Source organism: Anser cygnoides, chromosome 2 (genome assembly GCF_040182565.1).
Source record: "Anser cygnoides isolate HZ-2024a breed goose chromosome 2, Taihu_goose_T2T_genome, whole genome shotgun sequence".
Classification (NCBI taxonomy): Eukaryota; Metazoa; Chordata; class Aves; order Anseriformes; family Anatidae; genus Anser; species Anser cygnoides.
Window position 1 is genome coordinate 44,175,750 of NC_089874.1, and position 26,878 is coordinate 44,202,627.

The following is a 26,878-nucleotide window of genomic DNA, read 5'->3' on the forward strand; positions in this document are numbered from 1 at the left end:
ATTGCCCTAGAGTTTCACTCCGCAAACACTTACCACTGCAGCTGCATGTACGAAAAAGCATGCTGCTGATGTTAGGAACAGCACCTATTACCTTGAGCACACTTATGTTATGGTTCAAGAAGTTTACATACATAAGCTACTATCAGAAATGTACTGATAGCGATGCATTTCTCCGTGTGTCCCCTTTGCTGAATCACTGCCATAAGCAAAAAGTTTCAGTACTCCAGTTTGAACAATTGATCAATAGCTAACAATCCCTACTGAAATGTGGGATTCAGTCCACAGTTCAATACTCTGAATCAATTGTAACAAGTATGGTTAACAATTTAGGGAGATTAATGAGAAACAAAATATGTTGTTCTTAAGTGAATTTAGGTATTTGGAAATAACAAGAGGAGATTCACTAGAACCACTACACTACGCAGGTATTGAAGGAAAAAGAATATCACCATATTCACAACAATGGAGATCTACCTCTTCTTCATCAGGAGGTTTCTGAGTTTTCTAAATAGTTGGAGAAATTAATGTAAGACTATTTAAAGACCTAAACCTAAAACAAACAACAAAAACCCACCCTGAACACAGAAGAAGTCACATGGCAATTATTCGATAAGGTTATTCTTTTCACATTTACTATTCTGTAGCTGCAAGTAGGAAGCGACCATAAGCTTAAAAGAGATCAGTAAAGGGATGCTCAACATCTGTGTACTGAAAGCTGAAGTAAAGCCCTAACCTCAGTCAACTACTTCTTGTACAACATACCGAAGGCATCAGCAGGATTCTTAGTGTAACTAGGGTGTTCTCAAAATACATTACAGCAGAATCCACACACGTCTGATAAGCTAGTGTTACTCCTAGCAACAAATGCGGCAGACTTCAGGCAGTTCCTTCCAGAAACAATGTTTTAAGGAAGTTTAAATCTGTCCCAGTGATCTTATTCACAGAGAGGTAAAAGATAAAAAGCATGCTTTAAAAAATTTAATTATGTGGTGCAAAACATAACTGTAAACAAAGAACACCGTGGCTTCAATGAAAGTTATTTAAATTTGAATGCAGAGAATACTTTATTAACTGATTACAGTTTTGATGACCAATTTTAAACCATAATTCATGTGGGAAACATAGTGGGGGACATTAAGGCTGAGCCATATATATATAGACAAATCTGGATACTGATTATCTGTACATTTAACCTCTGCTTTTTCTTTATACATCGTTTATTCAGTGTCTGAAATTAATCAAACAACCAAAAAAACTGGCCGCTAATTTGAAGTCTTATATCTGGAATGAAATTTTTGCATGGGTTTTCGAACGCAGTGTTAATCTCAGGGGAGATCAAACAGATTTGCAAACATACTCCAAATAAAGTGTTCAAATATATTTGGAGTTTATTGTTGTTGTTACAGTTTTGTGCAATTCATTTTCTCTTACAAAAACTAGCAGTAGTTCTCTCCTTTAGAGGTTAAGCTCTACTTAAGATGGTATTCAACCTGACCACCAGGTCGGGAAATCAATATAAATTAAGTGCCTGTGGTGTGTATCAGTTTCCTGCTCTAAGCAACCTTTACCTGATAAGTGGACATACTTGCCAGTTTTACAGAATTATGCTGACTTTTCAACAAAACCGAGAAATTAAATTTACTATTCTTGCACTGTGAACAGCAGTCCTACATGATGTGATACCATTTTCCATCTGTACAGCTCCCTTTTGTTAAGTTGGGCAACACATGAAAGACAGACAGACATAAACTGTTTGTGTTCTGAAAAGATCTTTCAGTTCTTTAGTTCCAGTCACTGAAGGAAGAGGCAGAGGCAAGTTTGAATTATCCCAGAAAACTGAACAATTGGTTTTATTTGGTGTCTTCAAGATGCTTCACCTTCTGTGGGAGATGTAGGGGTTGTAGGAGAGACCATGTCAGGTTTCCGTGAAATTCTGTCCAATTCTGCCTGAACATCTGTTAAAACTGGCTTCTGACCTACAAAAGAAATGCACGTCATTCAGTCATGTTTATGAAATGGTTTTGGGAAAGCCTGTAGTATTTAATACTCAAGAAGCACCTGTTAAACTAAACAAAAAAGCAAAATGGAAGAACTACATTTTTGCTTCAGACAAATCCTAAAAATTGTTACTGGATACTTTGGGTTGCAAAGTAAAGACTTAAGGCCAAAAATCAACAGAGATAAAGTCACATCCTTCTGTATTTCAGATTTCTCAAAATGACTTCCATAATTATAATATAAATTGTCAGCATATGAAGAGTTAATGGGAGGTTAAAAATACGTATCATTGTTTAGAAGGATTCATAACTGCTAGAAAATACAGTATTCTGTATCAGCTGTATTTTACACTAATTCTGAACGGAAATCAAGGGTTTCACCACAGACCAGTAAGGTCAGTTTCACACACCCCGTCAGCTTAAACCTGACACTGCTGCAGCTCGGTGCATGCACGCCCTCGGGTGGCAAGTCCCTCTCTCTCCTCACCTGCTTACCTCCTTCGTATCTTGGAATGGCACAGACATTTATGCAAACACACTTAAGACCTGATTCAAGCTTAACTCACACCATTTTTTTCCACCAGGTCACTCTTAACTCTCATCGCCCAGTCTAGGTTTCTATCCTGCCATGTTCTACCACAGGAGAGGAAAAGACAACATAGGAAAAGGCAGTGTAGAACTAGAGGCTCTCCACAAGTAGGCACAGTACCTCCATCTGTAAAGGACAATTCTGACATACATGTCATTTTAGCAATGTCTCAGCATCCTTGCTGAAGATCCAGCTTCACAGGAACTATCCATACTGCTAATCTAAATGTACCCTGCTGCTCTTCAAATCATACTCAGATCCCAAACCACCATCTTAACACCCAATTTTCAGATGAAAAAAAAAAGTGAGTTTTATCAGTAACACTAAACACAAGACAGGAAGTACTGAGGAAGGTGAGAAGGTGACATCTAAGCCAAGCTTACTTGTGTTTACGGTAACTCCTTGAAAACCTAGCTGCACGCCACGTTCAACTGGCTACACCCTAACCCTTCATTTGCTGCACAGTAGGATATTTCTGAGAACATCTTTTCCTCCTTAACAGTTTCATTTTATTCTTGAAATTTGTGCCACGGCTCTGACGCGCCACTTCTCTGGAGTGCTGCCCCCACCTGGCTGAATTCACCCAAACCACCTGTCAGCCTCTCCCACCGGATTTTTCAGCAGGTGCTCGCTGCATGGCACATAACAGCGCTTGTTACGACGCTCTCCATACGCTGCAGACTTCCCACTTAGGAAGTACTTCTACACTTTGCTCAGCAAACTGAGCTTTGCATACAGAAAGAGGAAGTGTACACATGGAATAAGGCTTATCACAGGGTCAATCTACACAAAATGTTCTTGGGAAGCCAGGGTTTTTTTTTCCTCTTGCTGTCTAAAACATTAACATCAAGCACCAATGAAACACAAGCATTCATACTTCTGAAACTCTACTAATAAGAATGATGCATCAGTCACAGTTTAGGTCAGAAACTGATCTTTTATCATACCTGACTTTTTTGCTGATGGTGGTAAATTGCTGCCAGCACCTCCAGAGCTGCCACCTCCAGGACTGCCACCAACACCCCCAGGGCCACCAGGGGAACCAGTTTTCTTACTCAGCAGACTGTTGAAGAAGTTAGCCAGGACTCCTTCGCTAGTAGCTCCAGCTACAAGGCGGAGGGGGAACACAAAAAACACACACAACATTTCTTAGGTTTAGGAACACTGACTTTAGCGTTTCAGTTATTTATGCTAAATAAGCATATTAAAGAAAGGAAGTAAAACAGCTGTTTTACTTCCCCAAACACATTTGTGTTTTCAAAAGAAAAGGTACCTTTCATATTGGGATCAATTTTTTTGGACCCAGTGGGGATAGGTGTAACACTGGCAACGTTTGATGTCACAGATCTATTTGGTGTTCTAGGAGATCCTCCAGGAACTCTCGGTGAGGCATCCTATGCAAAGAAAGAGGATGAGAGAAAGAAAAAAAAAAAGCCAAAGCTTGAAGTAGTCAACCTCCTACAGAATTAAATCATGCAGCACATGAAATGAAGCACTTGTTTCGCAGTTCTCTTTTTTTTTTTGAAACAACATAGTATCCCACACAGCTGAAATGACACAATTTTCTTGAAGCATGTGATTTCTTCCACACTTGTATGACATCATTAAAAACATTAACTTCAGTTCAACTAAAGCAACTAGCGAAGCTTACTCCCTCCCCACCTCAACAAAAAACATTAAAATCCACGCGCTACTCAGTAGTGCCTCTGACCATAATGAAAACTGTACTGATGAGATCATAGAGGAACTATTACAACTTCTTGCAAAGACAACGCATGCCACTGATATTGTGGAAATGACTAAAGGCAGTCCAATTTAAAAAAAAAGAAATACTGCTTCAAAGATAACAAATCCTGTTCCTGTAAAATCACAGTTCATCTAAACAAGATAAAGCCACCTTTAAAATATCACATGCTCTCCATTAAACTTACAACTTTTTAGTTATTTTAATAGCATTTTAAATGTAGTAGTTGTCATAGTTCTCATTTGACTTTTCTTTTCCAGAGTCTCAATATTCTTAGAGAGAGAGTGCCAAATTTAGGAAAAATTTCACCAAGACAATTCAGCTGACATACCATTTGCTCTCTGGCACGCTCTTTGGATGGGAAGGTCAGTCAAGTAACTGCTTAGATGTGCTTTAACATACGAGAAGTAAAGCCCTGATGTTTAGCCCTTGCTGCCAATACAAGTTATGTCTAGCTGTGAAGAAGTGCCATGATTTTAGAGCAGTGTAAGATGTAGGCTTTCAACGCTATGTAGTTTAAAAAAAAAATCAAGAAATATTTGATAGAGGGTTGCTTGCTTTAACTGCACTAAACATATGAGCGTGGATCATTTTCATGTATGGTATTTAAAATTCTTATTACTAACCACTGGCCTTCCTGCAGCAGTAGGTGGTTGTTTCGCCAACTGTGACTGTAAAAGAAAAAACAAACAAACCCATATAATGTTAGATATTACAGTGACTAAGAATACAAAACCAAATTTCTATCAAGGATCTTGTTAAATGGCTAATTATTTTATAGACAAAGTTACCTGCTGCTTCATAAGAAACACTTGGTCATCCTCTGCAACAATTTCTTTCTCATGAACAAACTGCAATACAAAAACCATTAACATCATTTTAACTGAAAGAAGTATTCTTTTTACACCTCTGAGTCAGTATGACCAAAGCATTCAATAATGAACGAAATGTGATCACCATGTTATATTACACATTTTCTGTATTTAAGACTGCTACCTTGTAATTCCATTAAGTTACATTAATTAGAAGTGAAATGGAAGGAACATTTAGTCCTTTGAACTGGCTGACATAAATCTGTAGATCTATCTATGGAAAGATCCATTTTACGTTCAATAAAAGAGGAATGACACAAGTGACTACAAGGTATGTTCAGGGGGTGTCAGAATCACCAAGAATACAGTTTAAAAAGGCATTTAAAGCGTGATACACAGTTATGTTTCTGGTCACAGATGCACACACTCCACAACACACTCCCTGTCTCTGTTAACTTATCCAAGCCTGGTGTTACTGTTAGTAACTTTTGAAAAAGTGACTCTTCACCTGTACTACATTAGACTGGTCTATAAAATGGAGAGAGATCTTAGATCCCAGTTCTATGCATCAAGTCAAAAGCACTTTTCCTCCAAATAAGCTCACCACAAAAACTTTGCCAAAACAAACATGGCAAATACCAACACCAAAATTTATAATCCATGCCTCAAGTTTAGAAGCATGCAAAAAGCCCGCCAGTTGTATTTTCCTTGGACACTTAGTATTTTAGATACTATTGTATGTCTTGATATCTCCCCTAAAGATTACAGAAAGGACATAGTATTAATTTTCCTGGCTAAAATAATTCACATACGGAAATACCGATCCCAAATTCTTAGCTTTGTTACAAAAATTCACAAAAATATTTGCCTTGAATAACTTCTGTACACATGGGGTCCACTGCTGCTGGCTTGTAATTCTGTCAAACTACATACTTAAACAGCATAAGAGAGAAAACATACTGATTATATTGTGGCAGCTGCATAATCACATATAGAGCGTTTTGTTTTGTTTTTATAAATAAAGAAGAACTTTGAGAACAAGATAAGCAAAAATAAGTTTATCACAGTCTTGCTAAAAACTGGAAGCGAAGTCTCAAAGAAACACTCCAAAAGCTGACAGAAATAAATTAGTACAAAGCTGAATGCCAAAATATTAGGAATATTTATTCTCTTTTTAAAACATTTTAATTTACCTTTCTGACTGGTGGTTTTCTTATGTTATCTTCAAAACTGTCTTCTGCTTTTAGTGTTTGGAAGTTCTCGTGCAATATTCCTATCTTCTTGTCATTATCCCAACCTGCAGGACTAGAAAAAGGATCATTTGGCTTTAAATTCTATTGTTACTGCAGGCTATTCTAGTATGCAATCCTCAACGGCACAGAGCTGAAAGCCAGGAAAGTTGTCATCCTTCCCTATCTTCCATGTAATCGGGTAACTGACTAGTACAACTGGTTGTGGATTGGGGCTGGTTCACCGTAACAGGGACGAAGCGTTTCCAGGATTAACATTTCTTTTTGGGGCACTGAGTATTTCTGATTTCAGTCCACTGGCACTCACCAAACCCCTGCTTGTGAGAATGTTACACTGAACTTTAAAAAGCATAAAACAAAAAGAGGTTCTAAATGCTGTTACGCATAACAATACAAGTAACTTACATAAACACTGCATCTTTTTCCACAACAACAGCTGGAACATTGAAAGGAAACCCATACAACTTCTGGACTATGTATTTATACACTAAATCAATGTTTTTGTTCTCTTTTACTGAAGTGTAGATAAGTGCTGCCCCATCTGAATAACCTTGTTAAAGAAAATTCAGTTTTAGTGGTTAGTAAGAGATAGTAAAGTGACCCTTTTTTTTGTTGCTTTAAAGGTTATTTAAACCTCTGTAAAATTTAAAGGGGGAACGTAAAATCATACAGGTCAAACAACTACCAGCACTATTTTTGAAATAAGCTTTTTAGTAATTTAAATCTTTCTTCCTGATTTATTTTAGGGCAGCTCATCTGTCACTTTTAACGTACAGGCTTTTCTCACTTTCAAAGCTTCCCTGTGATGTCTTCAATACCGTTTTTGTTTTTCGCGTAGGAAAATTTTCATGCCATATCCTTATCTTGTCATTATCCCATCCTGCAGGACTACGTAGAGATGTGATGCACACACTACAGCATTAACACTCGTAGCTTCAAAAATGCAAAAGGTCTTCACCCTCCCAGCTGTGTTTTTAGAGGACTGAGCTCTAAGAGAGTGCTTAGTATTCCAACTTGTTTCAATATTAAAATAATACTGTTTATACACAAGATTAATAAAAGCAGCCAGAGAAATTTTAAGTAATTTTTACATTGGGATTATAAAAATGCCCAATACCCTATCCTAACACGTATGAAATTCAAATTCTGAAAGGAGAATGCAATCTAATGTGATCCAATTCCCATTCAGTGAAGTTATGTATGGCATATACAATTACTGGGACTAATTCCTACTTGTCTTTCATATTCTTCCTCCATCTACAGGTAATTATAATCAGTTTTGTAACTCCATTTTGAAAAATAGGAGTTAAAAGCTTTTTGAATGAAGTACCATCTCCGTACTTAACTCAAGTCCCAGGTTCTTGAACTATTTTTTCGATCTGTTAACTGCTCTCTCCCCCCACTGCTATTTAAACTTCCCTCTACCACAGCACAAATGATAACATAACGAAGGCGTATTATTAGCATTTAAAATCTAGTTCTTGGCATGTCTAGCTGACTAAATAACACTAACCAGTGTAATATACACATTTAATTTAAAAAAAAATAAAGTAATAATATCATAGTGACAGCTTATGTATGTTGCATCTGCACCAATACAAAAGCCAGTGGATCTTTCTTACAGTAATTCAAACTTCTTTTCCAACCTTATCACCTTATCCTGTGGAATCACTGAACACTGAAGGGACTGCATATTTGGTCAAAAAGAATAACAGCTTATGCACATCTGATGTGATTTAATGCTTATGTGAATTTTCTTGTGTTAGGGATGTGTTGGCTTAGTCTTGTTGGCTAAGACTTGCTGATTTAGGAAGTGACTCCTAAATATGGAAACGAAGGCAAGTAAAGAAATTCATGGTAGGGGGACGTGCTAGACTCTTGCAGGACTGTAAAAAAATTAAAATCAATCAACAGAAAACAGAAGAATTTAGGTCAGCAATGTCTGCAGAGGGATAACTGAAGCAGGCTTCCAGCCACAGTAAAGAAGTTGTGTACTACTTTGGTACAGATGCAAATACTCTTTTAAGCTGGTCATAATTAATGAAAAGATTTGAGTCTTTATCGTCTTTATGATGCGTTTAAGGATACATTGTAAGCAAAACCGTCTGATATGTGATTGGATGAAGTCAAAGTGTTCATCTCTGTAGTCATGCTCTTTTTCCAGAACACTGATGGCATCACACTGTTGAGATAAGCACAAAATTAATATACCACCTTCAGTTATCTGTTGAAATAGCAGTGCTGCTGCACCTCCAGTTCACAACTGGGGAATAAGGGGTAGAGTGGGGTGAGTGGCAGAGGGAAAAACAAACACCAAAAACCTGCTGAGATAATTTAAAAGCTGTAACTGAGCAAAATCTCTTAAAACCAATACATAACTTGGCATGCATGTACTGTGATCAACATTAAATTGAGAGATTAAGCATTTGCCACTTTTCATTCTCTTACCTCCCGCCACACTATATGATAAAGTCTCTGTTGAACACCGTCCCATTGAATGATACCACCGTTTTCTGCACAATGTTTTTACACAGTGGTATTACAGATCATCATCTTTTTGTCCAGTTACTTTGCAAAAGGAGGCAAAAGCAAGAAATATGGAAGCAAGAGGGAAAAAAAAATGGTGCTGGTGGGGAATAGAGAGAAAACGTGCTTTTCAAATGAGAGGGTTAACCTTCCAGCAAAGTAACAGCATATGCATCTAAAGGTTTACTTTCACTGTGGGCCAGAGGCTGAAGATGCAGTATGCTTAATGCCAATGAGAACTGAAGAGCTGGGGGACACACAAGAGAACCACGGCACTTTCTTTTTAGCATAAAAATGTTACGTTTTGAACACAAACCAAAACAGGTCACAGAAACACCATAAGAACTGAGAAAAGTTAGTACAGCAGCACCAGAACCCTGAACCTTCTTCACAGAAAGAACAAAAATATCTAAAAATCCAAAACATTGTTTGCAGAATAAAGGAGACCGTGGAAATTAAGGGGAATTTTAGTTGTTTACTGACTAGCTCATTTCCGTGCACAAAACCAGGGCTGAAAAATTTCTCAATTCCCTGAAAACTGGCATAACCGCAGGAAAAACTACTCCCAAATTAACATGCAATCAGGGCTTCCAGAAGATTCCCAACCTTCAACATTAAATGTGTTTTAAAGAATTCTTATCCAAGGTATTCAGAATGAACTAAGAACCATGCGTTTCCCCACCCCAAATCCAGAACTGACAGAGTTCCTTAAATAAAATATGCAGAAAAAAACCTAAAATGTGAAACAAACCTTTGTACAAACTACTACTACTGGAATGCCTAAGTTACATGTTAGTGTATCTGCACCCAGGGGTAAAATCACACTGTCATCTTTGTCTTCCTGTAATGAAGTATTTCTTCTCTGTGGAGAAGCTGGAAAATCCTCGCCTGGTTCTACATATTCCTGGAAGTCTCTTACCACTGAAAGTAAAAAAAGTTATATTAAAAGATCAGCTACTTTATTATTTCAACATTGATTTCCACTGCCATTGAGCTCTAGCACTATTGATTGTATAGTACTTCTGCTTCTTTATGTGGAAAAAATTGAACATGCACTGAGCACCACCCATTTCTTCACTTTGCGTAGCACGAGAGAGAACTAGGAAGTCAGATCTGCTTTACTGACAGACAGAAGAACATGACCAGATCAGTGACCACAAGGACAACACTAACACATTTTTATTTTATCACTGTGGAACCACTAGGCAGTTGCTATTAACCATTACTGCTTGATATGTCTCCTAAAGAACATAAGTTTCCTTGCATTCATCTTGGTGAAATTAATGAAAGCCTGTTAGAATAAACATAAGAAAGCCTTACATATATTACTTAGCTGCTATCTTATACCAGGTTTGACCTAAAAATCCGTTGTCCACACTTCTGCCTGTACAGTCAGTCTACACTACTATCAAACAAACAAAAAATTAACTATTGACTAGATGTATTATTAGCTAACAGTATATTAAATATTTGGCATGATTTTCACAATAGATCAGATACTACTTCAAAATTTAGCAAGGAGGATAAGTTGGAATATAACAAGCATTAGGAAAAAAAAAATGAGGTTATAAGTGTAACTTTTGCAAGGTTCTTCTGCAAAACACCCCAGCCTCTAATTACAGGGTCACTTAATAATCCTGCTGTCAGGGATGCAATATTAGGCATCAGATGTTGTACTTTCACATCATGTGTCCCGTTTCACATGGCAGCAGCAGTATTTTACCCAAAACCACCACTGATTGCTTTTCCATGAGTAGCGCTCCCTGATTCAGCTAAAAACTCAGGCAGCAAGACAAATTTAGCTGTATCATGCAAACCAACAGCTAGCTGCTCTAGTACTTCCTCACTGCTTTGTCCTGATTTATGTTAATCCATCCTTACTTCCTCTGAACTGATTGCAGCCCTCTGAGTTCATACCTAGAGAATTCAGTTGACTTAACAGAACACTGAATTTTTGGAGGCCCTGGAGGAAGACATGAGACTGAGGTTATTCCACTCTTCTACAGGTCTCAAAGTTCACACTAACAAAAAGCACACGTACAGATTATCATCTCTGCTACAACAGTCAACTCAGGCTCTTATTCAGGGAACACTGCTGCTTCAATCTGATCTGAGCGCCTCCCAGATCGATCAGATCTTAAATCCTGATATCTTCTCACCAAGATACGTCAGCAGTTCACGGGAGCCTCTCTCAAACAGCATCCTGTCTGTTCTGGGAAAATCACACGCTAAAATAAAAATCACACTACTCCAGTGCTGGCAGTCCTCTGGCGGATTCCCAGAACTGCTGCTGTGTGATCATGACATACTCGTCTTCATTTGGGTACAAAAAACAGGAGAAGAGATTAACATTATATTCCATAGCCTTTGAGCTGTGAGATGTTATCTCAGGTCCTCCTTAGAGGCACAGTTAAAGCAACTAGGCAATGGGGCTGCTGAATTCAGCAACAGGAAGAGCTCTCACAACCCTTCACATATAGCTGCTACATATCCCTTAATGCCTTCCATACCAGTCTTGGTTCTCACAGGGTCCCTTCCTTGAGTAGGGTTCAGTTGCTAAAGCTGGAAGACAAGCACAGCAGAACACCTCCAGAAAACTAGACGCGCAACCCCCTAGTAGATTTCAGCCCCATTAGCAAGTTAAATCAGCTCACAGGAGCCTCTCATGAGCAATGAGCCTGATACAAGAATAGGATTATGTAGCCAAAACTCAGGCAAGCAAGATTCCTCTCTCCTCCTTTTGGCAGCAGCAGCCTGCTACCCACCTAGCAATGCATGAAGTCACATCACAGGAGGCTCAAATTCATATTCCAATTCATGTCTGGATTGTGTCCAGGGTTTCTACTATACCCTGCACACAGACCATCAATATCTTTGAGTATTAGACGAGAAACCAAACTCTTAATGGCTAGCTGGTTTTCTTGACTCACTTAATCACTTATATTTTCTAGATTTTGTAAAATTTCACTATTCTGTTCATTGTTGGTGTTAAACTACCACCTACACATTTTGACAGCAACGTTTTGCCCTTACTTTCATCCAGTAAAATCATGCCCTGAATGCCTCCCAAACTGACAAACAAAAAAAAAAAAACAAACCTAAAGGTGCTCTTCTCCTCCAAAACAAGCTCCCATTGTGGAAGATAAAATGATTCTGAATGAAACTCCCTTTAGAATAATCGCTCTCTTAAAAGAATAAAAGCTACCTATCCTCTCCTCCTCCATGCCAGAGTATCTACCACCGTTATCTTAAGGGCTATTTTATCACAGCACAGCTGCATCCTGCATGTCTGAAGAAGCTATTCAGCAATCAGGCCATCAGTTGCTAAAGAACATTGTTCCAGAGGCCAATTTCAGACTTACAAACAAAGTTTAATCATGCTATTTGATCTTGACATACAGCTCTCCCAACTGTTCACTCCTGTAGGAATTTCAAGAGGGGAAGGACTCATGCTTAGTACCCCAAGTGAAATACAGTGGATGCCCAAAAGTAATACGTAGTCATGACGTTGGTCAGTTCCGTCAAATAATTTAAGGAATCCTGCAATAACTTTGTGCTCTGTATATTTAAGCTAAAGAGACATGAAACTGATAGAGCTACATAGTATCTATGCTAAAAAACACACACCATATAGCTGCATTAGCATCAGTAATAATATAACGCTTCAAATAGAAAGGGCCCAATCATTACTAGGCTATAGTGAATCCTTTCAACATCTACACCTTTTGTTAAGCAGAGAAAAGATTCAAAATTCTCTAAGATTGACTAGTTACAGGAACAGGTAGAAGACTGATGTAGTGTAGAAATGACCAAGATTTGCCTCTACAATAATTAAATAAAAAAATAGAAAGCTATGATTTTTTTTCATTTGTCAAATCTTACCTACAAAAATCTGTAAGAAACAAGATTGTAAACTCAACCTAGCTGTGCTTGCTCTGAAAGCCTTTTGTTTTTTTAAAGTACTTCCATTAGAAAGAAACACTAGTATTGAGCACTGTTCATATAGTTACTTAAGACTTATCTGAAATTTGACTTGCTTGGATCTCCTAGCTTTAAGTCACCTTTCCGAACAAGAAAAAGACTGCAATGGAAACATTCAGTGGTGCAGAAAGCATTAAGCATATTTGATTTAATTGGATTCCTACGTATTTGTGCAATACTCACACTTCTGTTCCATTTCTTTCATTTCTTCAGGAGGAATTTTTAACTTGTCAATGTGTTCTCTTACAACACTTGCCCATTTTTGTAAAGAATCCAGTGCAGTCCAAGGTCTAGACATGTCTACTACCAGCATAATTAGAGTGTCCTTTAGAGAGCTTGCATCCATTGCAAATTTAAGAAGACCTTTGTGATACAGGTCACCATCCAAAATCCATACATTACACCTTGTTTGGTCTACAACAAAAGCAGAAACATTTTATGAGATTTACACGAAACAGTCCACTACATAGTAGCTATTAAATCTCCATTAGACGTGTAAAATACAAAGAAAAAAGAAAATGACATGTTTTATCAGTCAGTTGAACACACATATTTAACAACAGAGCAAACTGCAGCTTGTGGAAACCTGCCCCTCGAAAACCCTGAAGTTAATAGAATACAGTTTCATGGTTGATAACTGAAGATCTGAAACACATTACCTGAAAGTGAAAACCCAAAGACAGAACTCAATGTTTCCATTTGAGAGGGAAAATGGGTTGCTTCAGGAAACAACTTAGAAAGGGGAAATTGGAGTTTTGACAGGGAGATGGCAGTCTTTGACAGATGAGCAGACCAAGGGCTGAGAAGAGATGGCTGAATTCACCCAATGTGATATGTCTATATAACTCTTAAAGAACACAAGGTACCTTGACCTGTCAGAAACCTAGAGCACAACTGCAAGTTTTTCTTTTAAGATTTAATGAATTAGATGGAGAGTGAAAAGACAACGAAGTTATTCTTGAGGTTTGCAAAAGGACAATCACCATACGAACAGAATATCTTCCCTCCAAAACAGTGTACTTCTATATCCTATAGACACAACTTCAGTGATAAATCAAGAGCTGGCAATTCAAAATTAGATAGCTTAGTATAATTACATTTTGCCTTCAGTTAAGCTTTTATCACTCATTACACAAGTTCTGGGGAAGACGTTCAGAACAAACTCCCAATACTCTTAACCTTGGTCAAATCACCTTTGAGACCAATACCCAGACACTATCCATTCCATCAGTGTAGGTATTTGGCGTCTCGAACTTAAAACACCTTTTCTTCTAGGTCTGAGAAGTATGCTTTTGCCTAGCATCCATTCAGAACATCACAATAACACTGTTTTCCTGGTCTTTTCAGCCTTTTCACTGGCTCCTCTCCTTTCATGATACATACTAAAGGAGATTATCACTCATGTGGACTAAGCTGAACTCCTGCAAATTATCAAGAAAGCAAGCCATCCACTTTCATTCCAAATATCACACTATTGAACTATTACTTTGGTTTAAGGTGTTATTACAAATACAAACTTACCATCTCGATCTTCATCGTGCACATTTAAATACAAATATTCCATTCCTCTTCCTTTCTTGTATTCCTCTATTCCTTGAATTTTTCCTATTAAGCTAGTTTTACCTGCTCCATCTTCACCTGGAGAGACAGAAGTTAGAAACCACTCAATCTTTAATCTCAGTTACATATTAAAAAACACTTGTGGCAAGAAGGAAACACTGTGCTAACAAGATGACTGAACTCATTAAAGTTTCAAAATATAGAGGGTTTTGCCCAACTCATCCATTTGTTCAAAGTGCATGCTCTTCCTTCAAGTCTTACTTCTAATTTGTTATAAATGTAATTATGATAGTGACTACCCTATTTGAAACAAGGTTTTATACACATTTTAAAACTTGTTTAACACTTCAAACAACTTCATTCTTTTACCAGCAACTGAGGTAGCAACAAAGTCTTTCTCGAGTTCATGTAACAGTAAGCTCATCTTACAATCAGAAGAATACTATTTACAACTCTCCCCAGCAAGCAGGGCAGGACACCAGGCTGAGCAAGGCAAAACAGTTTCCTTCTCATTTTATGGGTGCTTTCTTTGAACCTTCTCTTCTACAGCTCTGAAGAAACTTTAAAGAGGTGACAAACTGTAATCCATTATCTTACATTCTGACCAGAATTCATATACCTTGGTACATACACAGCCTGCAATCCGCATGCATTCACCCCACTGTTAATGCCCACCTATTCTCTCCCCAAAAAGGGAGCTCAGATAACTAGTGAACCTTACACCATAAGCAAACTGTAAGCAGCTCAACTCCTGCCAAAGACTCTTCTTGAAAATCTTCTAAGTATACGTCCTAAAGCTCAAAAACTTTATGTGCTATTTTTCCAGTTTGAAAGAGTAATCAAACGAAATTTGAACTCAGATCAGGGTTCTGCTTCTCTAATTTAATAGGAGGATGGGTACATAAGAGTTACTGAAGACAGACATTAGTAAGTTCTCCGAACTCACTCACAGGTTATAAAATTAAAAACAGGTTCCTAAGAAGTACCTTATCAGCTTTATGCCAAACAGAACATTTTTTTCCCCAAGACTCTCCTATACAGCAAAACTGTAACTGTAAACACTACATAAAAAAAAAAAAGTTCAAGGACAGTAATTTTCACTGTTACACATACTGAAGTTTCCTCTTTAAATGGACTTGACCATCATCTTCTAGACAACATTATGGCTACATTAAATATACCATAGATATAACCACAGAAGAGAGCAGAAAAAGATAGCAAATAGACTGGCATTGAATTTACCCAACATAAAATTCCAAAGATAATCACATGAAATATCCAATTTAGAGTTCAGCTTTAGGTTCAGACTTGACTAACAGTGTAGAAGCTACCAGAAAGCATAATACTATTTACTCTAATTAACCTGAAAGACTTTTCTTTAAATACTAATTCTTTCCATTGAGTAAAGAGAAAATATGACCAGAATTGAAATTTAAGATCTGGATAACAGCAGAGAAGTTAAAACTGAAATATGAAGTTGTATCAGTTAAACTCTATTTGAAAAAGTTAGCTAGCTAGGTCCTTATGTTTATTAAATCTAGATGCACCTAAGATAACACAATCACAGGTAATTTTCAGGAAACGCTGGAAAGCGCAGCTATTTTCAGTTCATCAGTGTTCTTCTTGTGAGAATATCCTTTCAAATAACAAATTCTGCCTGAAAAGTGAAGAACTCAAGCTTCTTCACCACAGATGAAATATAATTCCTGCCTTACCCTCACCCAAGTACTCATCCAAATTTCTTGTATTTGTCATCCAGAAATAACTGAGGAGACGCTATCAAGAGCTGTTACACTGGCAAGCTATGCTGCTGAAGTTGCTGTTACTTTTGCCAAGGTATCTGTACGAGTCATTCTGTCGTTTCACCAGGTAATAAAAGCACACAAGCAGGTAGCTTCAATTCATTTGTGCCATCAGACTGCTCAAGAGACAAAACAAAATGTTATTCCTTTTAAAGAGGATTGCACTTCACAGCTTTCCTAGTTTCTCATAATAGCTGACCTCTAGCTAAGTTCTCTTGCATTCTACTTTGTTTTACGCACGTGGTAAGAAAGATTACAACTTGTTTGTGCTGGGAAAGTTTAGCACTTTCGGCAAAGTACATCTGCCAGTTCTTAACAGAAGTGCCTGAAACTTAGATCTAAGAAACATCTGCGGTTATGAGAAGTTCTAAACATTTCCAAAGGTACACTTCAGCAGTCTAAACTAAACCATACTTACACCGATGCCATCCATACAAGTTTGTTGTTTTAAAGAGCCCAAGCTAAACAATACAGACAAACTTGATATATCCATCCCACAAGCCCCCTTTTCATGGCTGGGTGATCTGCGCACACCCCCGTATTGCCCAACAGCTGAAGTAAAGAGGAGTTCAGTGCTGTTAATGCTGTTAAGGTAAATCTCCTAAGGGAAAAAAGAGACGTTATTTTATTTTCACTCCTAACGTTTTTCAGTAATTATCTTCAGAGCACACACAGAAAGAAGTATCAGAACAGCATAGGACAGGTTGACTGGATGTAAAATTGGTGCCTTTGGACACATGTGCATGCACAGTATGGAAACATAGAATCATGAAGGTCAGAAAAGACCTCCAAGGTCACCTGGTCCAACCACCCCCCTACCACCAATGTCACCCACTAAACCATGTCCCCAAGCACCACGTCCAGCCTTTCCTTGAACACCCCCAGGGGCAGTGACTCCACCACCTCCCTGGGCAACCCGTCCCAATGCCTGACTGCTCTTTCTGAGAAGAAATGTCTCCTAATTTCCAACCTAAACCTCCTCTTGCACAACTTGAGGCCATTCCCTCTTGTCCTATCACTAGTTACCTGTGAGAAGAGGCCGACCCCCAGCTCCCCACACCTTCCTTTCAGGTAGCTGTAGAGAGCAATAAGGTCTCCCCTGAGCCTCCTCTTCTCCAAGTACTTACTTCAACCTCTCATCATGGAATTAGTTAAGCCTAATCTCTTCTGCAACAGACTCTACTCTCTTCCGCTTATCAAACATCCACCCATTTCAAAACACCAAGTTCAGGCAGGTGAATCTCTGGCATATGTAACTGTATCTTACAAGTTTCTGCATGCAGAGAGTAGTGCTTATCATTCACTACAAAACCAGAATGATGCATCAGTGGGGCTTGAAGGGTTCACGATTACTTTAATTCAGGTAAATGAAGAGAATAGTAAAGTTTGCAGATGATATAAGGGAAACCAAAATATACACGGAGAAAAGCATTAAAAGGCATACTGACAACAGTTCAAAACAAGCAATGCATAAACTAAGTAGTCTGCAAATAGGACTACCCACTCTCAAGGGTGCAAGACAGCTGCCTACCCAGATGTGCCCTATTCCACAGGTGACCCAGAGTTCTCAAAAGACTCATAAACCAAATTACAATCAATATTCTGAAACAGCTGTCAAAGTAATAACAGGACCATCACATATTACATAAGGATTTTCTCCCCTTTGCCTACACAATTCATCATAACTAGGAAAAGGTTACTTAGCCTTTTAACAAGAGAGCAAACTAAGACTTGAGGTTCCGTCTACCTTTTTTTTTTTTTTTAGCACATTGCATACACTTTTAAAACCTGTGATAGCTGTAAAAGCATATTTGTATTTTTGCTGCTTTTTTCCAACCTAAAATCTTCAAAACAAATCTCCTGAAAATTCAACACGTTCTGAATATACGAAGTCATGCTGGGAAACAGCAGCATATAATTTTGCTTTGTAGTTAGTTTTCAGCATGAATATTAGAAAGGAAAAAAAAATCTTAAAACAATGCTACTCTAAAACTCCTTATTAGAAACCTCATTAGCAAATTAATTCTATTTGTATGCAATGCTAACTTTTAGGACCTCTCAAAACTCAAGTTTTTTACGGTAATACTTTTAGTATGTATGAAGCTTCTCTCTGCCAGAGGGAGAGGAAAGTATTTGTGATGAAATTAAAATCTATTAGCTCTTTTAGGTTTGATGGGTAACGCACTGTAATGCAATTAGTGTAAATGCTGCCAGGCACTTATAAAAAAGTGTGCATATACTCATTTATTCCTAAACAAGACTACGTATATAAACACACACATATGGCATGACGTTATGAACGCGAATATACTTAAGAATATTTTTTTTTTTTTTTTTTATCTCCGGATGTCTATGAAGTACATGAAAAAGCAATGCTGCTTAGTTTCAAACAAAAGGGAAAGTTTGTTCTCCTAGGACTTAAACAAGTTGTTTCACAGTTGTTTTTAAAAGCTCTACTGAAATGCTACATAAGACTAAGGACTAAGCACCTCCAAGGTGAGTAAGCATCACACTCCTCTTCCAAGATTGAGACAGAAAATCCTTTGGCTTCTTCTTTATTTCTATAGCATGCAACAATAAGATTAACAACCAACTTCTGCATGCAAGCTCACAGAGCAAAACATTTCCAACACACAATTCCTGACATAGAACTGCAAGGTAGAATAAAATGCAAGAAGATAGACACAAATTTAAGGTTTCGCATCCTGTTTTTTTAACAAAGATGATCTTCCTTTTCCAAAATAAATCTTTAAGAACTAAAGCTCTCCATCACATCAAGCTGCACTTGTACTTTAATAATAAAGCAAGGAAACAGAAGCCATGCTTGCCAGCAAGCGGTGCTGCACACCAAAGCAGAACACAAACATGAAAGAGACAACAGATTTAATTTTTCTGGAAAAGTCAGACTAGGAAGCAGTTGAAACTAAGTCAAAACAATTTGTTTACACGGTGTTTCACTGTCTTGTTAACAAAATGGAAAGTCTTTCATTCAATTAAACAAAAGCCGTTTCACTTCTCACCCCATACTGCTCCTTTACTCCTCCAGCTTGGTTTTGTGCTTGTCAAGGCCTCTCTCTCCACAGTACTGCTCCTGCCAGGAAGGGCGGTGTGGTGCCCATCCTTGTGCTCCTGGCCTCCAAGAGAAAGGAAGCACACCACGAAACCCTACCCAGCTCCCTCCTTTCGTGCCCACTCCAGGTGAGATGTGTGTGTACTGAGCAGAAAACGGGCTATCACCAACAGTCCTGGTACAACACACAATTTGGCAGTGGTCACCCGCAAAAGGAAAGGCCAGACAATGTGGAGAGCAAATTGTCTTCTCTGAATATGGGCAGACAAGCACTCACCTAGGAACTGCTACTTATGCTCTTCAACCTTAAGTTCTCTCTGATGAGATAGTCTGAGTTCTGTATTACAGAACTTCCCCTCAATTAAACATTTTAAAATTAACAGTGTTTACTACTCATACTATTTAGTTTAAAAAATAAAAGCAGAAGTAGATTTTCACTTGTCTTAAAACAAGCAAGACATTGAATTCTCACAGAATACATGGAGCTGCCATAAATACATTGATTATCTCCAGGACAGCCATTAGACTTTTCATTTAGATTTTCTCCACTGTAAACTGTCAAGTGTGATTAAAATATGAGAAGGCAAAGAAAAAGTGAAAAATTTCCCTTCTGTCAGTGGCACTGTTGGTCCGTCCTTCTTCCATTAGGGGCTCTGATTTTTTTCAATAACTTTGGAAAGCCATGGATACGTCCAACGTGTGTAATCATAATGGCACTGGCTCCTTGATGGATTTTGTTGTTGTTGCTTGCTTTCTAAAAAATATCAATTAAAATCCAGCCTGATATGGGAATTATACAACTCATCCCTAAAAACAATGTTCAGGCACAGACAAGCAAAACTACAGACAACAGTCCTAGTGAATCCTCTCCCTCCTCTAGAAAAAGGTTATCATTTTCTTTTTGCAAACTATCTTTACGCTTTTACAAAAAGACGACAGCTTCTGGGTAGAAAAATTCACAACATTTAATAAAATACCAAATATTTGTACTGATAGAAGAAAACCAACCTTACCTAAATGTGATAGAGCAAAGTCGTCAAAGCTGAAACTGAGTTATCAAACAGCTTTCCCAGAATCACAGAGCGACTGATCTCTGTTCCACACCTTGTGGAATTTCTGAAGTTTAATCCAGTGGAGTGGAGACACAACAGCCTTCCCGCTAGAGTCAAGGGCATGTGTACTACAGCTATGTTCAAGATAAACACTTCTCTCAAGCACAGGCTAATAACTGCCTTTTCCACAGCCTCATATTAGTGGAAGAGACTTGTTTACACATACTATACTATTTGAAGAATGCCTTTTGCAGAGCAAGACCAAAATAATCAGAGTAAGCCAAATTTAGTTTGCTTTCAGAGAATTGAAGAACAAAATTAATTATGCTGATGAGATTCTTCCCCAGAATTCCTCAAAAATGACACACAAGTTCACAATAAATAGGCCCTATCAAGTCTTCAAATAACTTGCCACTAAATTAGAATTTGTTAGACAAAAACCTTCCTCCTCTGAGTTTTACTCCACTGAACGCACCTTTTTCCTCACACATCATTCACTTGCCTTTTTTTTTTTTTGTGGCAGCACAAAATTAAACCAGGAGCACATTAATTGTGCTTCTGCGTAACACAATAGAAAGCAGACCGTAGACAACTGTTCCAGCATGCCCTTTGTCAAGTCCTGCAACACAAGAATACCTGGTCTGACCGTGGAAACAGGTACAGCAGTGTTACTTACTCTTGGAAAAACCTAAGTCAGAGAAAGCCAAACATTGTAGAAATTTCTGGAATGAGTACGAGCAGCACACATCTCGAATGCAAGCACTAAGCCACCTGTAACATCATCTACTAAGTCCTGTAAGTCATCTAGAGCATTTTACCCAGGCTCGCTACTGAAGTAGAATAATCCTGTGCTACTATTGAAGGGATGTCTTTATTGGTATTCCTGTCACTATCCTACCTGGAGAGCTCAGAAACACAATTCCTTTCATGGTCCTCACCTTCAGAGCTATTTCTGAAAGAGATCCAGTAATCAGCAGCACCTCTGGCAAAGCAGGCAAATTAAATAAATGCAATTCAACAATTCTAAAACTTCCCATGCTGTTCTGACTAAATACGGCTTACTACACAACATTCATTTAATTCTGGGTTTTTGGAAATGTATTGTAGAAGGAAGAACATTCCCCAAAAGTACATTCTAGTTCTAAAAAACATAGCTGCAAAACAACTGAAATACCATCTAGGTCAATGTCCCATCAAAACAATTGACACTTTAGAACTGTAACTGTTGACTGAAATAAAACTTGTCTTACATCTGGAAGGCTTTCATTTCACACAGAGGGTGGAAAGGTTGCAAGTTCAGATTTGAAGAGGAAGAAAAGTTATCTGACAACTGCAGGACTAGAGAATTAAGAAGCATTTGAGATGAACAATCAATTCTATCAACAAGCAATGTTTCATCAGCTGTAATGATGAAATGATCACAGTGAAACTTTTAGCTATTTGAACAGGGGAAAAATCAAATGGAAAAGTAAATTTGTGCTCAACACTAAAAAAATAAGTAAGCAGATTTCATATTGATTTTATATCCTCTCATAACAATTTGCTGTTTACAATTAATGTTGAAGCGTGCTACAGTTCAAGGGTCCGCTAAAAGAAAGTGGCAAGTTGGAACAGCTCCTTGAGATGCGCCAGCTTTCTACAATAACAGAAGTTCCCCAAACACGTGCACACAGAAAAGTGTACCTGTAAATTAGCTGTGGACTGCGGGAACTCCTCGAGCATCCTGACAGCCATTGGCCAGGAGCAGAGCTCAGAGATTCAAACAAACAGGCCTGGCCCTGCAACGTGAGATGTCTGGGGTAAAAAAGAAAACGTGTAGCCTGATAGAAAGCAGCCATTCAGTTCACTTGCAAGCGAGGGAGCCTGTTTTCTTGTGCATCCTGGAATGATTCTGAATATTATTGCTTGAATACATGCTGCAATTGATTAAATTATTGATTAGCCTCAGTCTCTGAATTCATTCCTTCACACATTGTGTAGTGCTATGGATTCCATCCATAACACCCAGTCTTGACTTTTTAGCTGTTTCATCTATTCCACCTGCTGATTCAGGTGTAATTATAGCAGGAAGGGAATGAGCAAGAGCGCTGCCAGTTGGCAGCATCAGTTTTGTCATCATACTTGACAAAAAACATCGCTCTCTTCTGATCAGCTACCTTTAGTACGCAAGTGAGCAGAAAAAACAATCCAGCAGAAAAGGGAAAAAATATATCCCAGCAACAAAAGCCACATGCCTTTGGCTATCTGCAAATAGTAGCTAGAAATGACACCCCATTTCCTTAAGAGAACAGGGTCTGTCGTATGTTCTCTACTGGTATAATTTACTAAATGAGGCAGCTATTCGTCACTATGACGGAGCTGCCTATGAATCAGAGCATGCCTGCTGTACAGAAATGTTTAGGAAAGATTGCATTTTTATTATTTGGTCATACAATAACAGAAAAATGCTTTTATGCTACATGTACTGCCAATCAAAGTTTGAAGTCTCCACAGAAAAAAAAAATGAAACAATATCAGAGACGTACAACTGTAAGTTGGCCTTTGTTTGCTTTTTGCCAGTTTTGAGGAGAAAATTGCCAGTATTATGTTGACTTCACAAAATTTGTCCTATCCAGAGATTAACATTTGGCATTCTGCTTTCCTCTAGTTACTTCTGTGATGTTTTAAAACATTTTCCAGGTTCTTAAAAATGAGATGTTAACAAAGCTGAAAATAAATAGCTGAAATAGCAGAATTAGCATGCCTGCCACAACCAGGTTCCCAGAACAATTAGGCATACAAGTATATATAGTGTTTGAAAAATATAAATGCTGCAGGCAAATAAAAAAAAATGTCCTGGCAAATGAAAAAACACTAAGTGTGGGTTGCTGTTTTTTTTTTTTTTTGTGCGTGTGTTTTAAGATGCAGTTTGTATCAGAAAGCATTACTTTGTTACTATAAATCACGTTCCAACTGGGAAATTTTGACAAATACACTGTTTATACTGTAAATACTGCAACTTCTCTAACACAAAACAGTGAGAACTATCAATTCTCATCATCAGCTTTACAACTCCTGCTTAAAAGTATTCCAAGAGTGATGAAACTGGAAATAGCCATGACAAGAAGTGATCCACACTAAGAACAAAAGTTAGTATAAAACTAATTAAAGGAAGAAAGCTTAAAAATAGAGGAAGTGTGAGATAACAGAGAAATTGCAAATACACAGCTCAAGAACCTGAAGAGACAAAACTTCACGTACTGTACACCTGAATCTGGCCAGCACAGAATATATACGATCTCTCCTTTTCCAGAGGCAGTGTACTTCAGGGCCAGCACGCTGGCTTGCAAATGAACAGCCAAGAGAATACACAGATTACATATTCATACAAAAAAACACGACCACAATCCTCATTGGACAGTCCTCAGATCTGATGCTCTTTTTCCTAAATACATGCCAAACTTTTTTTTCTGGACCGCATCCTTCTAGAAAATACAACTCTTGAGAAAGCACTAGAATTTCTTCTACAAATCTGCACATCTTGTTAAGAAAAAAAAACACAAGAAAAGCATGAGTTAAGTGCTACATTTAGTCATTCTGTAAGCTCTACATAAATGAGGGAACAGCATTTTTCTATGCAGCAAATTAAACATAAGCTAAATGAGTGCTTGAAGACATTCTATGATACCCTCTTTAGTTTTGAAAGAAGTCCAGTCTCCATTTGAGAATTACAGATTGCCAGTATCCTGTATGCTAGCCTACGAAGAGCCAAAAAACCAAGAATGTAATCTTCTTGGCAAGAATCACAGCTTGAAGAAAAAGGAAATTCAAGTTTCAAGAAGGACAGTTGTCCAATTTAATTTCAAAGTATCGCATAAAAAGCTGTCAATTGTTATGCAACCTTTCCTTTAACATCACCAGAACCTTTCAATCTCAAAAGCCTCCTTAGCTGTACCATATAAAAAGCAACAAACAGAGGGTGAGGAGTTCTGTAACAGGTTCACTAGGCCATCCCACAGTCCTTGCACAAATTTCTCCTTCACAAGAAGCTTCAGGCCACCGCTTGACTTCTCCAAATAGGAAGAAAAGGGTCTCAGCGATGGCTTTAGGATTGTGGAGGGAAAAAAAAAAACACACTTGAAAGAACTCAAGAACATATAAACCATGAGGCTACGGAGAATCAGCGGGCGCACAGAGCCCACGCGACCGTGTGTGCAGGGTTGCGAGCGTGTTCCCAAATACTGCCCCAGAGCTCCCTGCAGGGCTGGGAAGGCTGACAATGGAGGGGCGAAGCAGCTGACTAACTAATCCGTCCAGCCGGATCCACCAAACTGCCTGCCGACAGCAGCATTCAGCAGCCCTCCCGCCACCACACCCGCACGCACACACAGAGACAGACCCACGTACGAGGGCGCCCGCTCCCCCCCTCGCCCTCAGCGCTCCCCACATCGCCTCTCCCCCTCACGACACCCCCTTCGGCCACCCCAAAACGGGGGCGCACCGGCTGCCGGCGGCCGCCAGGGGGTGAGGAGGAGGAGGAAGGGGAGGAGGAGGAGGAAGGCACCGCAGCAGGTACCCGGGACGAGCGGCCTCACCCAGCAGCAGGACGTTTTTCCCCGAAGGAAGCTTCGAGCGGGAGCGCGTGGACACCTCGCTGAGGATGCAGGACCTGGTGCGGGGCGGAGAGACGGCGCTCAGCGGGGGGCCGCTCACACCGGCCCCCGCCGCCCCCTCAACGAGGAGGGGAACGGGGGGCCGGGGAGGTGCCCCCCGCCCGCGGGAGGTTTGGGGTTTCGGGGGGTTTCGGGGGTTTTGGGGTCCCCCCGCCCCCGCCCAGCCGCCCCCCCGTTACCAGAGGTTTTGCCCATCGTCCTCATCGCCGCCCGCCCGCAGCTCCGCGGGGCCGGCGGTGGCTGCCCCGGCGCCGGCCGAAGACGACGAGAAGCCGGCGGCCGAGCCGAGGCCGGCCGCGGAGGCACCGAAGGAAGCGGCTCTCCCCGCCGCCGCCGCCATCTTCGCTGCTGCTGCCACCGCCCCCCCCCCCGCCCAGACCGCTCCTCCCCGCCCCGCCGCCTCCCCGAGCCGCCGGGCGGGCGGCGGCGGCGCCAGGAGCCCGGATGTCGGCGGGGCGGGGCCGGGCCTGGAGCCGGGTGCTCCCTGAGGCGGCCCCAGCTCTGGGGGAGGCACCGTGCCTCCGGGGGAGGAAGGGTGGCGTAGGCTTCAGGCGCGGCTTTTGGGGGACGGGGTGCTCGCACACCGCCTGAGAAGTAGCACGTGAACCGCTTGAACGCCACGCAGAACCACCATACGCATTCGGCAAATGAGTCTTGGCCCTTCGATTCAAGGATGTAAACCATGGACGTTGCCTTGTTACACCTCTTCACTCTTTCCAAGAAGGATGCGTGGTGGTGTCGCCATCCCTGGGGTTGTTCAAGGAATGGTTGGACCTGGTGCTTAGGGACGTGGTTTAGTGGGTGGTCCTGGTAGTAGGGTGGTGGTTGGGCCAGATGATCTTGAAGTCTCTTCCAACTCTAATGATTCTGTGATAGCGTCAGCATTAGCAACTTACACGTGCCATTTGTATTTTTTTTTTCTCGCTGACCTGCTTAGTTGTTCTTTTTTGCCCTGAAACAACTGCTTTTTTATCTTCAGAAATAATCCATATTTTTACCCGTTTCTATTGCTTTGCAACCCAAGCTATGGATCATAGAATCATTAAGGTTGGAAAAGACCTCCAAGATCATCTGATCCAACCGCCCCCCCACCACCAATGTCACCCACTAACCCACGTCCCTAAGCACCACGTCCAACCTTTCCTTGAACACCACCAGGGATGGTGACTCCACCACCTCCCTGGGCAACCCATTCCAATCCCTGACCACTCTTTCTGAGAAGAAATTTCTCCTAATTTCCAACCTAAACCTCCCCTGGTGCAACTTGAGGATGTTCCTTTCATATGTTGTTTTAGTAGAGGTCAGGTGCAAACTGGAACGTACAGGTCACAAATCATGAAAATAAATTTTGACAAGGTCCCTTAGGTAAAAAAATAACTGAAACAATGAGACTGGTATACTGAGTTCCAGGTACTTGTCATAATGGATGGCCAGTTATTGATTAGATGTATTTTGTTGTAGACAGAGTAGAGAAAATGGCAAAGTTTCGGTGGAGGTGTGTCATCCATTAAACAGTGACCAGGAAACAGAGGAATGCTGCTGAAAAGCCACCAAGAAAAAACACTTGCTGCATGAGCTAAAGTTTTCCTAAGAGAGCAGAACATTTTAACATTTCACAACCAAAAAAAGGAGTTTCTGCTCCCATCTGTTCCCCTCCCTCCATATCATTTGCCATGAATCGTCTTCTGTTATTTCTGGTTTTCTTCACTGTCGTGTGAACTGATATAAATCACTAAAATAGCAGAAAATTGATTACTAGAATGGCAGAACTCTTCTAATTTTGTGAGTTAAATCAGCTTGTGGAAAGGGTTTGACAAGTGGTGGAGCCAGAGCAGAGGGCAAG

General features: G+C 39.7%; 1 protein-coding gene and 1 long non-coding RNA gene across 3 annotated transcripts in view; one reads left to right on the forward strand and one right to left on the reverse strand.

Moving 5' to 3' along the window:
* Positions 1–16,392, forward strand: part of LOC125184529 (uncharacterized) — a 22,892-nt gene extending 6,500 nt beyond the window's left edge. For both annotated transcript variants that reach the window (XR_010829240.1, XR_007168681.2), the window contains one exon: positions 16,219–16,392. This is a non-coding gene — a long non-coding RNA (uncharacterized lncRNA). The remainder of the gene's footprint in view (positions 1–16,218) is intronic.
* DYNC1LI1 (dynein cytoplasmic 1 light intermediate chain 1) lies at positions 1,031–25,421 on the reverse strand. Its single transcript, XM_048077970.2, has 13 exons — positions 25,215–25,421; positions 24,958–25,031; positions 14,421–14,537; positions 13,083–13,313; positions 9,670–9,839; positions 8,481–8,574; positions 6,798–6,933; positions 6,336–6,447; positions 5,122–5,181; positions 4,957–5,001; positions 3,860–3,980; positions 3,534–3,692; positions 1,031–1,976 (listed from the first exon to the last, which is right to left on the reverse strand). Exons 1-13 carry the CDS (start codon positions 25,373–25,375, stop codon positions 1,864–1,866), a joined length of 1,593 nt encoding a protein of 530 aa, XP_047933927.1. The 5' UTR covers positions 25,376–25,421; the 3' UTR covers positions 1,031–1,863.
* Between the last annotated feature and the right edge of the window lie 1,457 nt (positions 25,422–26,878).

What these genes read in the sequence shown, in the direction of transcription:
- DYNC1LI1 (XM_048077970.2), bottom strand. Translation starts at nt 25,375, where the DNA reads ATGGCGGCGGCGGCGGGGAGAGCCGCTTCCTTCGGTGCCTCCGCGGCC. An exon ending in GAAAGAAATGGAACAGAAGT is followed by an intron (nt 9,840 to 13,082) that starts GTGAGTATTGCA and finishes TTTTACTTTCAG; the next exon opens with TGGTAAGAGACTTCCAGGAA. An exon ending in CAGACGGTTTTGCTTACAAT is followed by an intron (nt 6,934 to 8,480) that starts GTATCCTTAAAC and finishes AAGGTTATTCAG; the next exon opens with ATGGGGCAGCACTTATCTAC.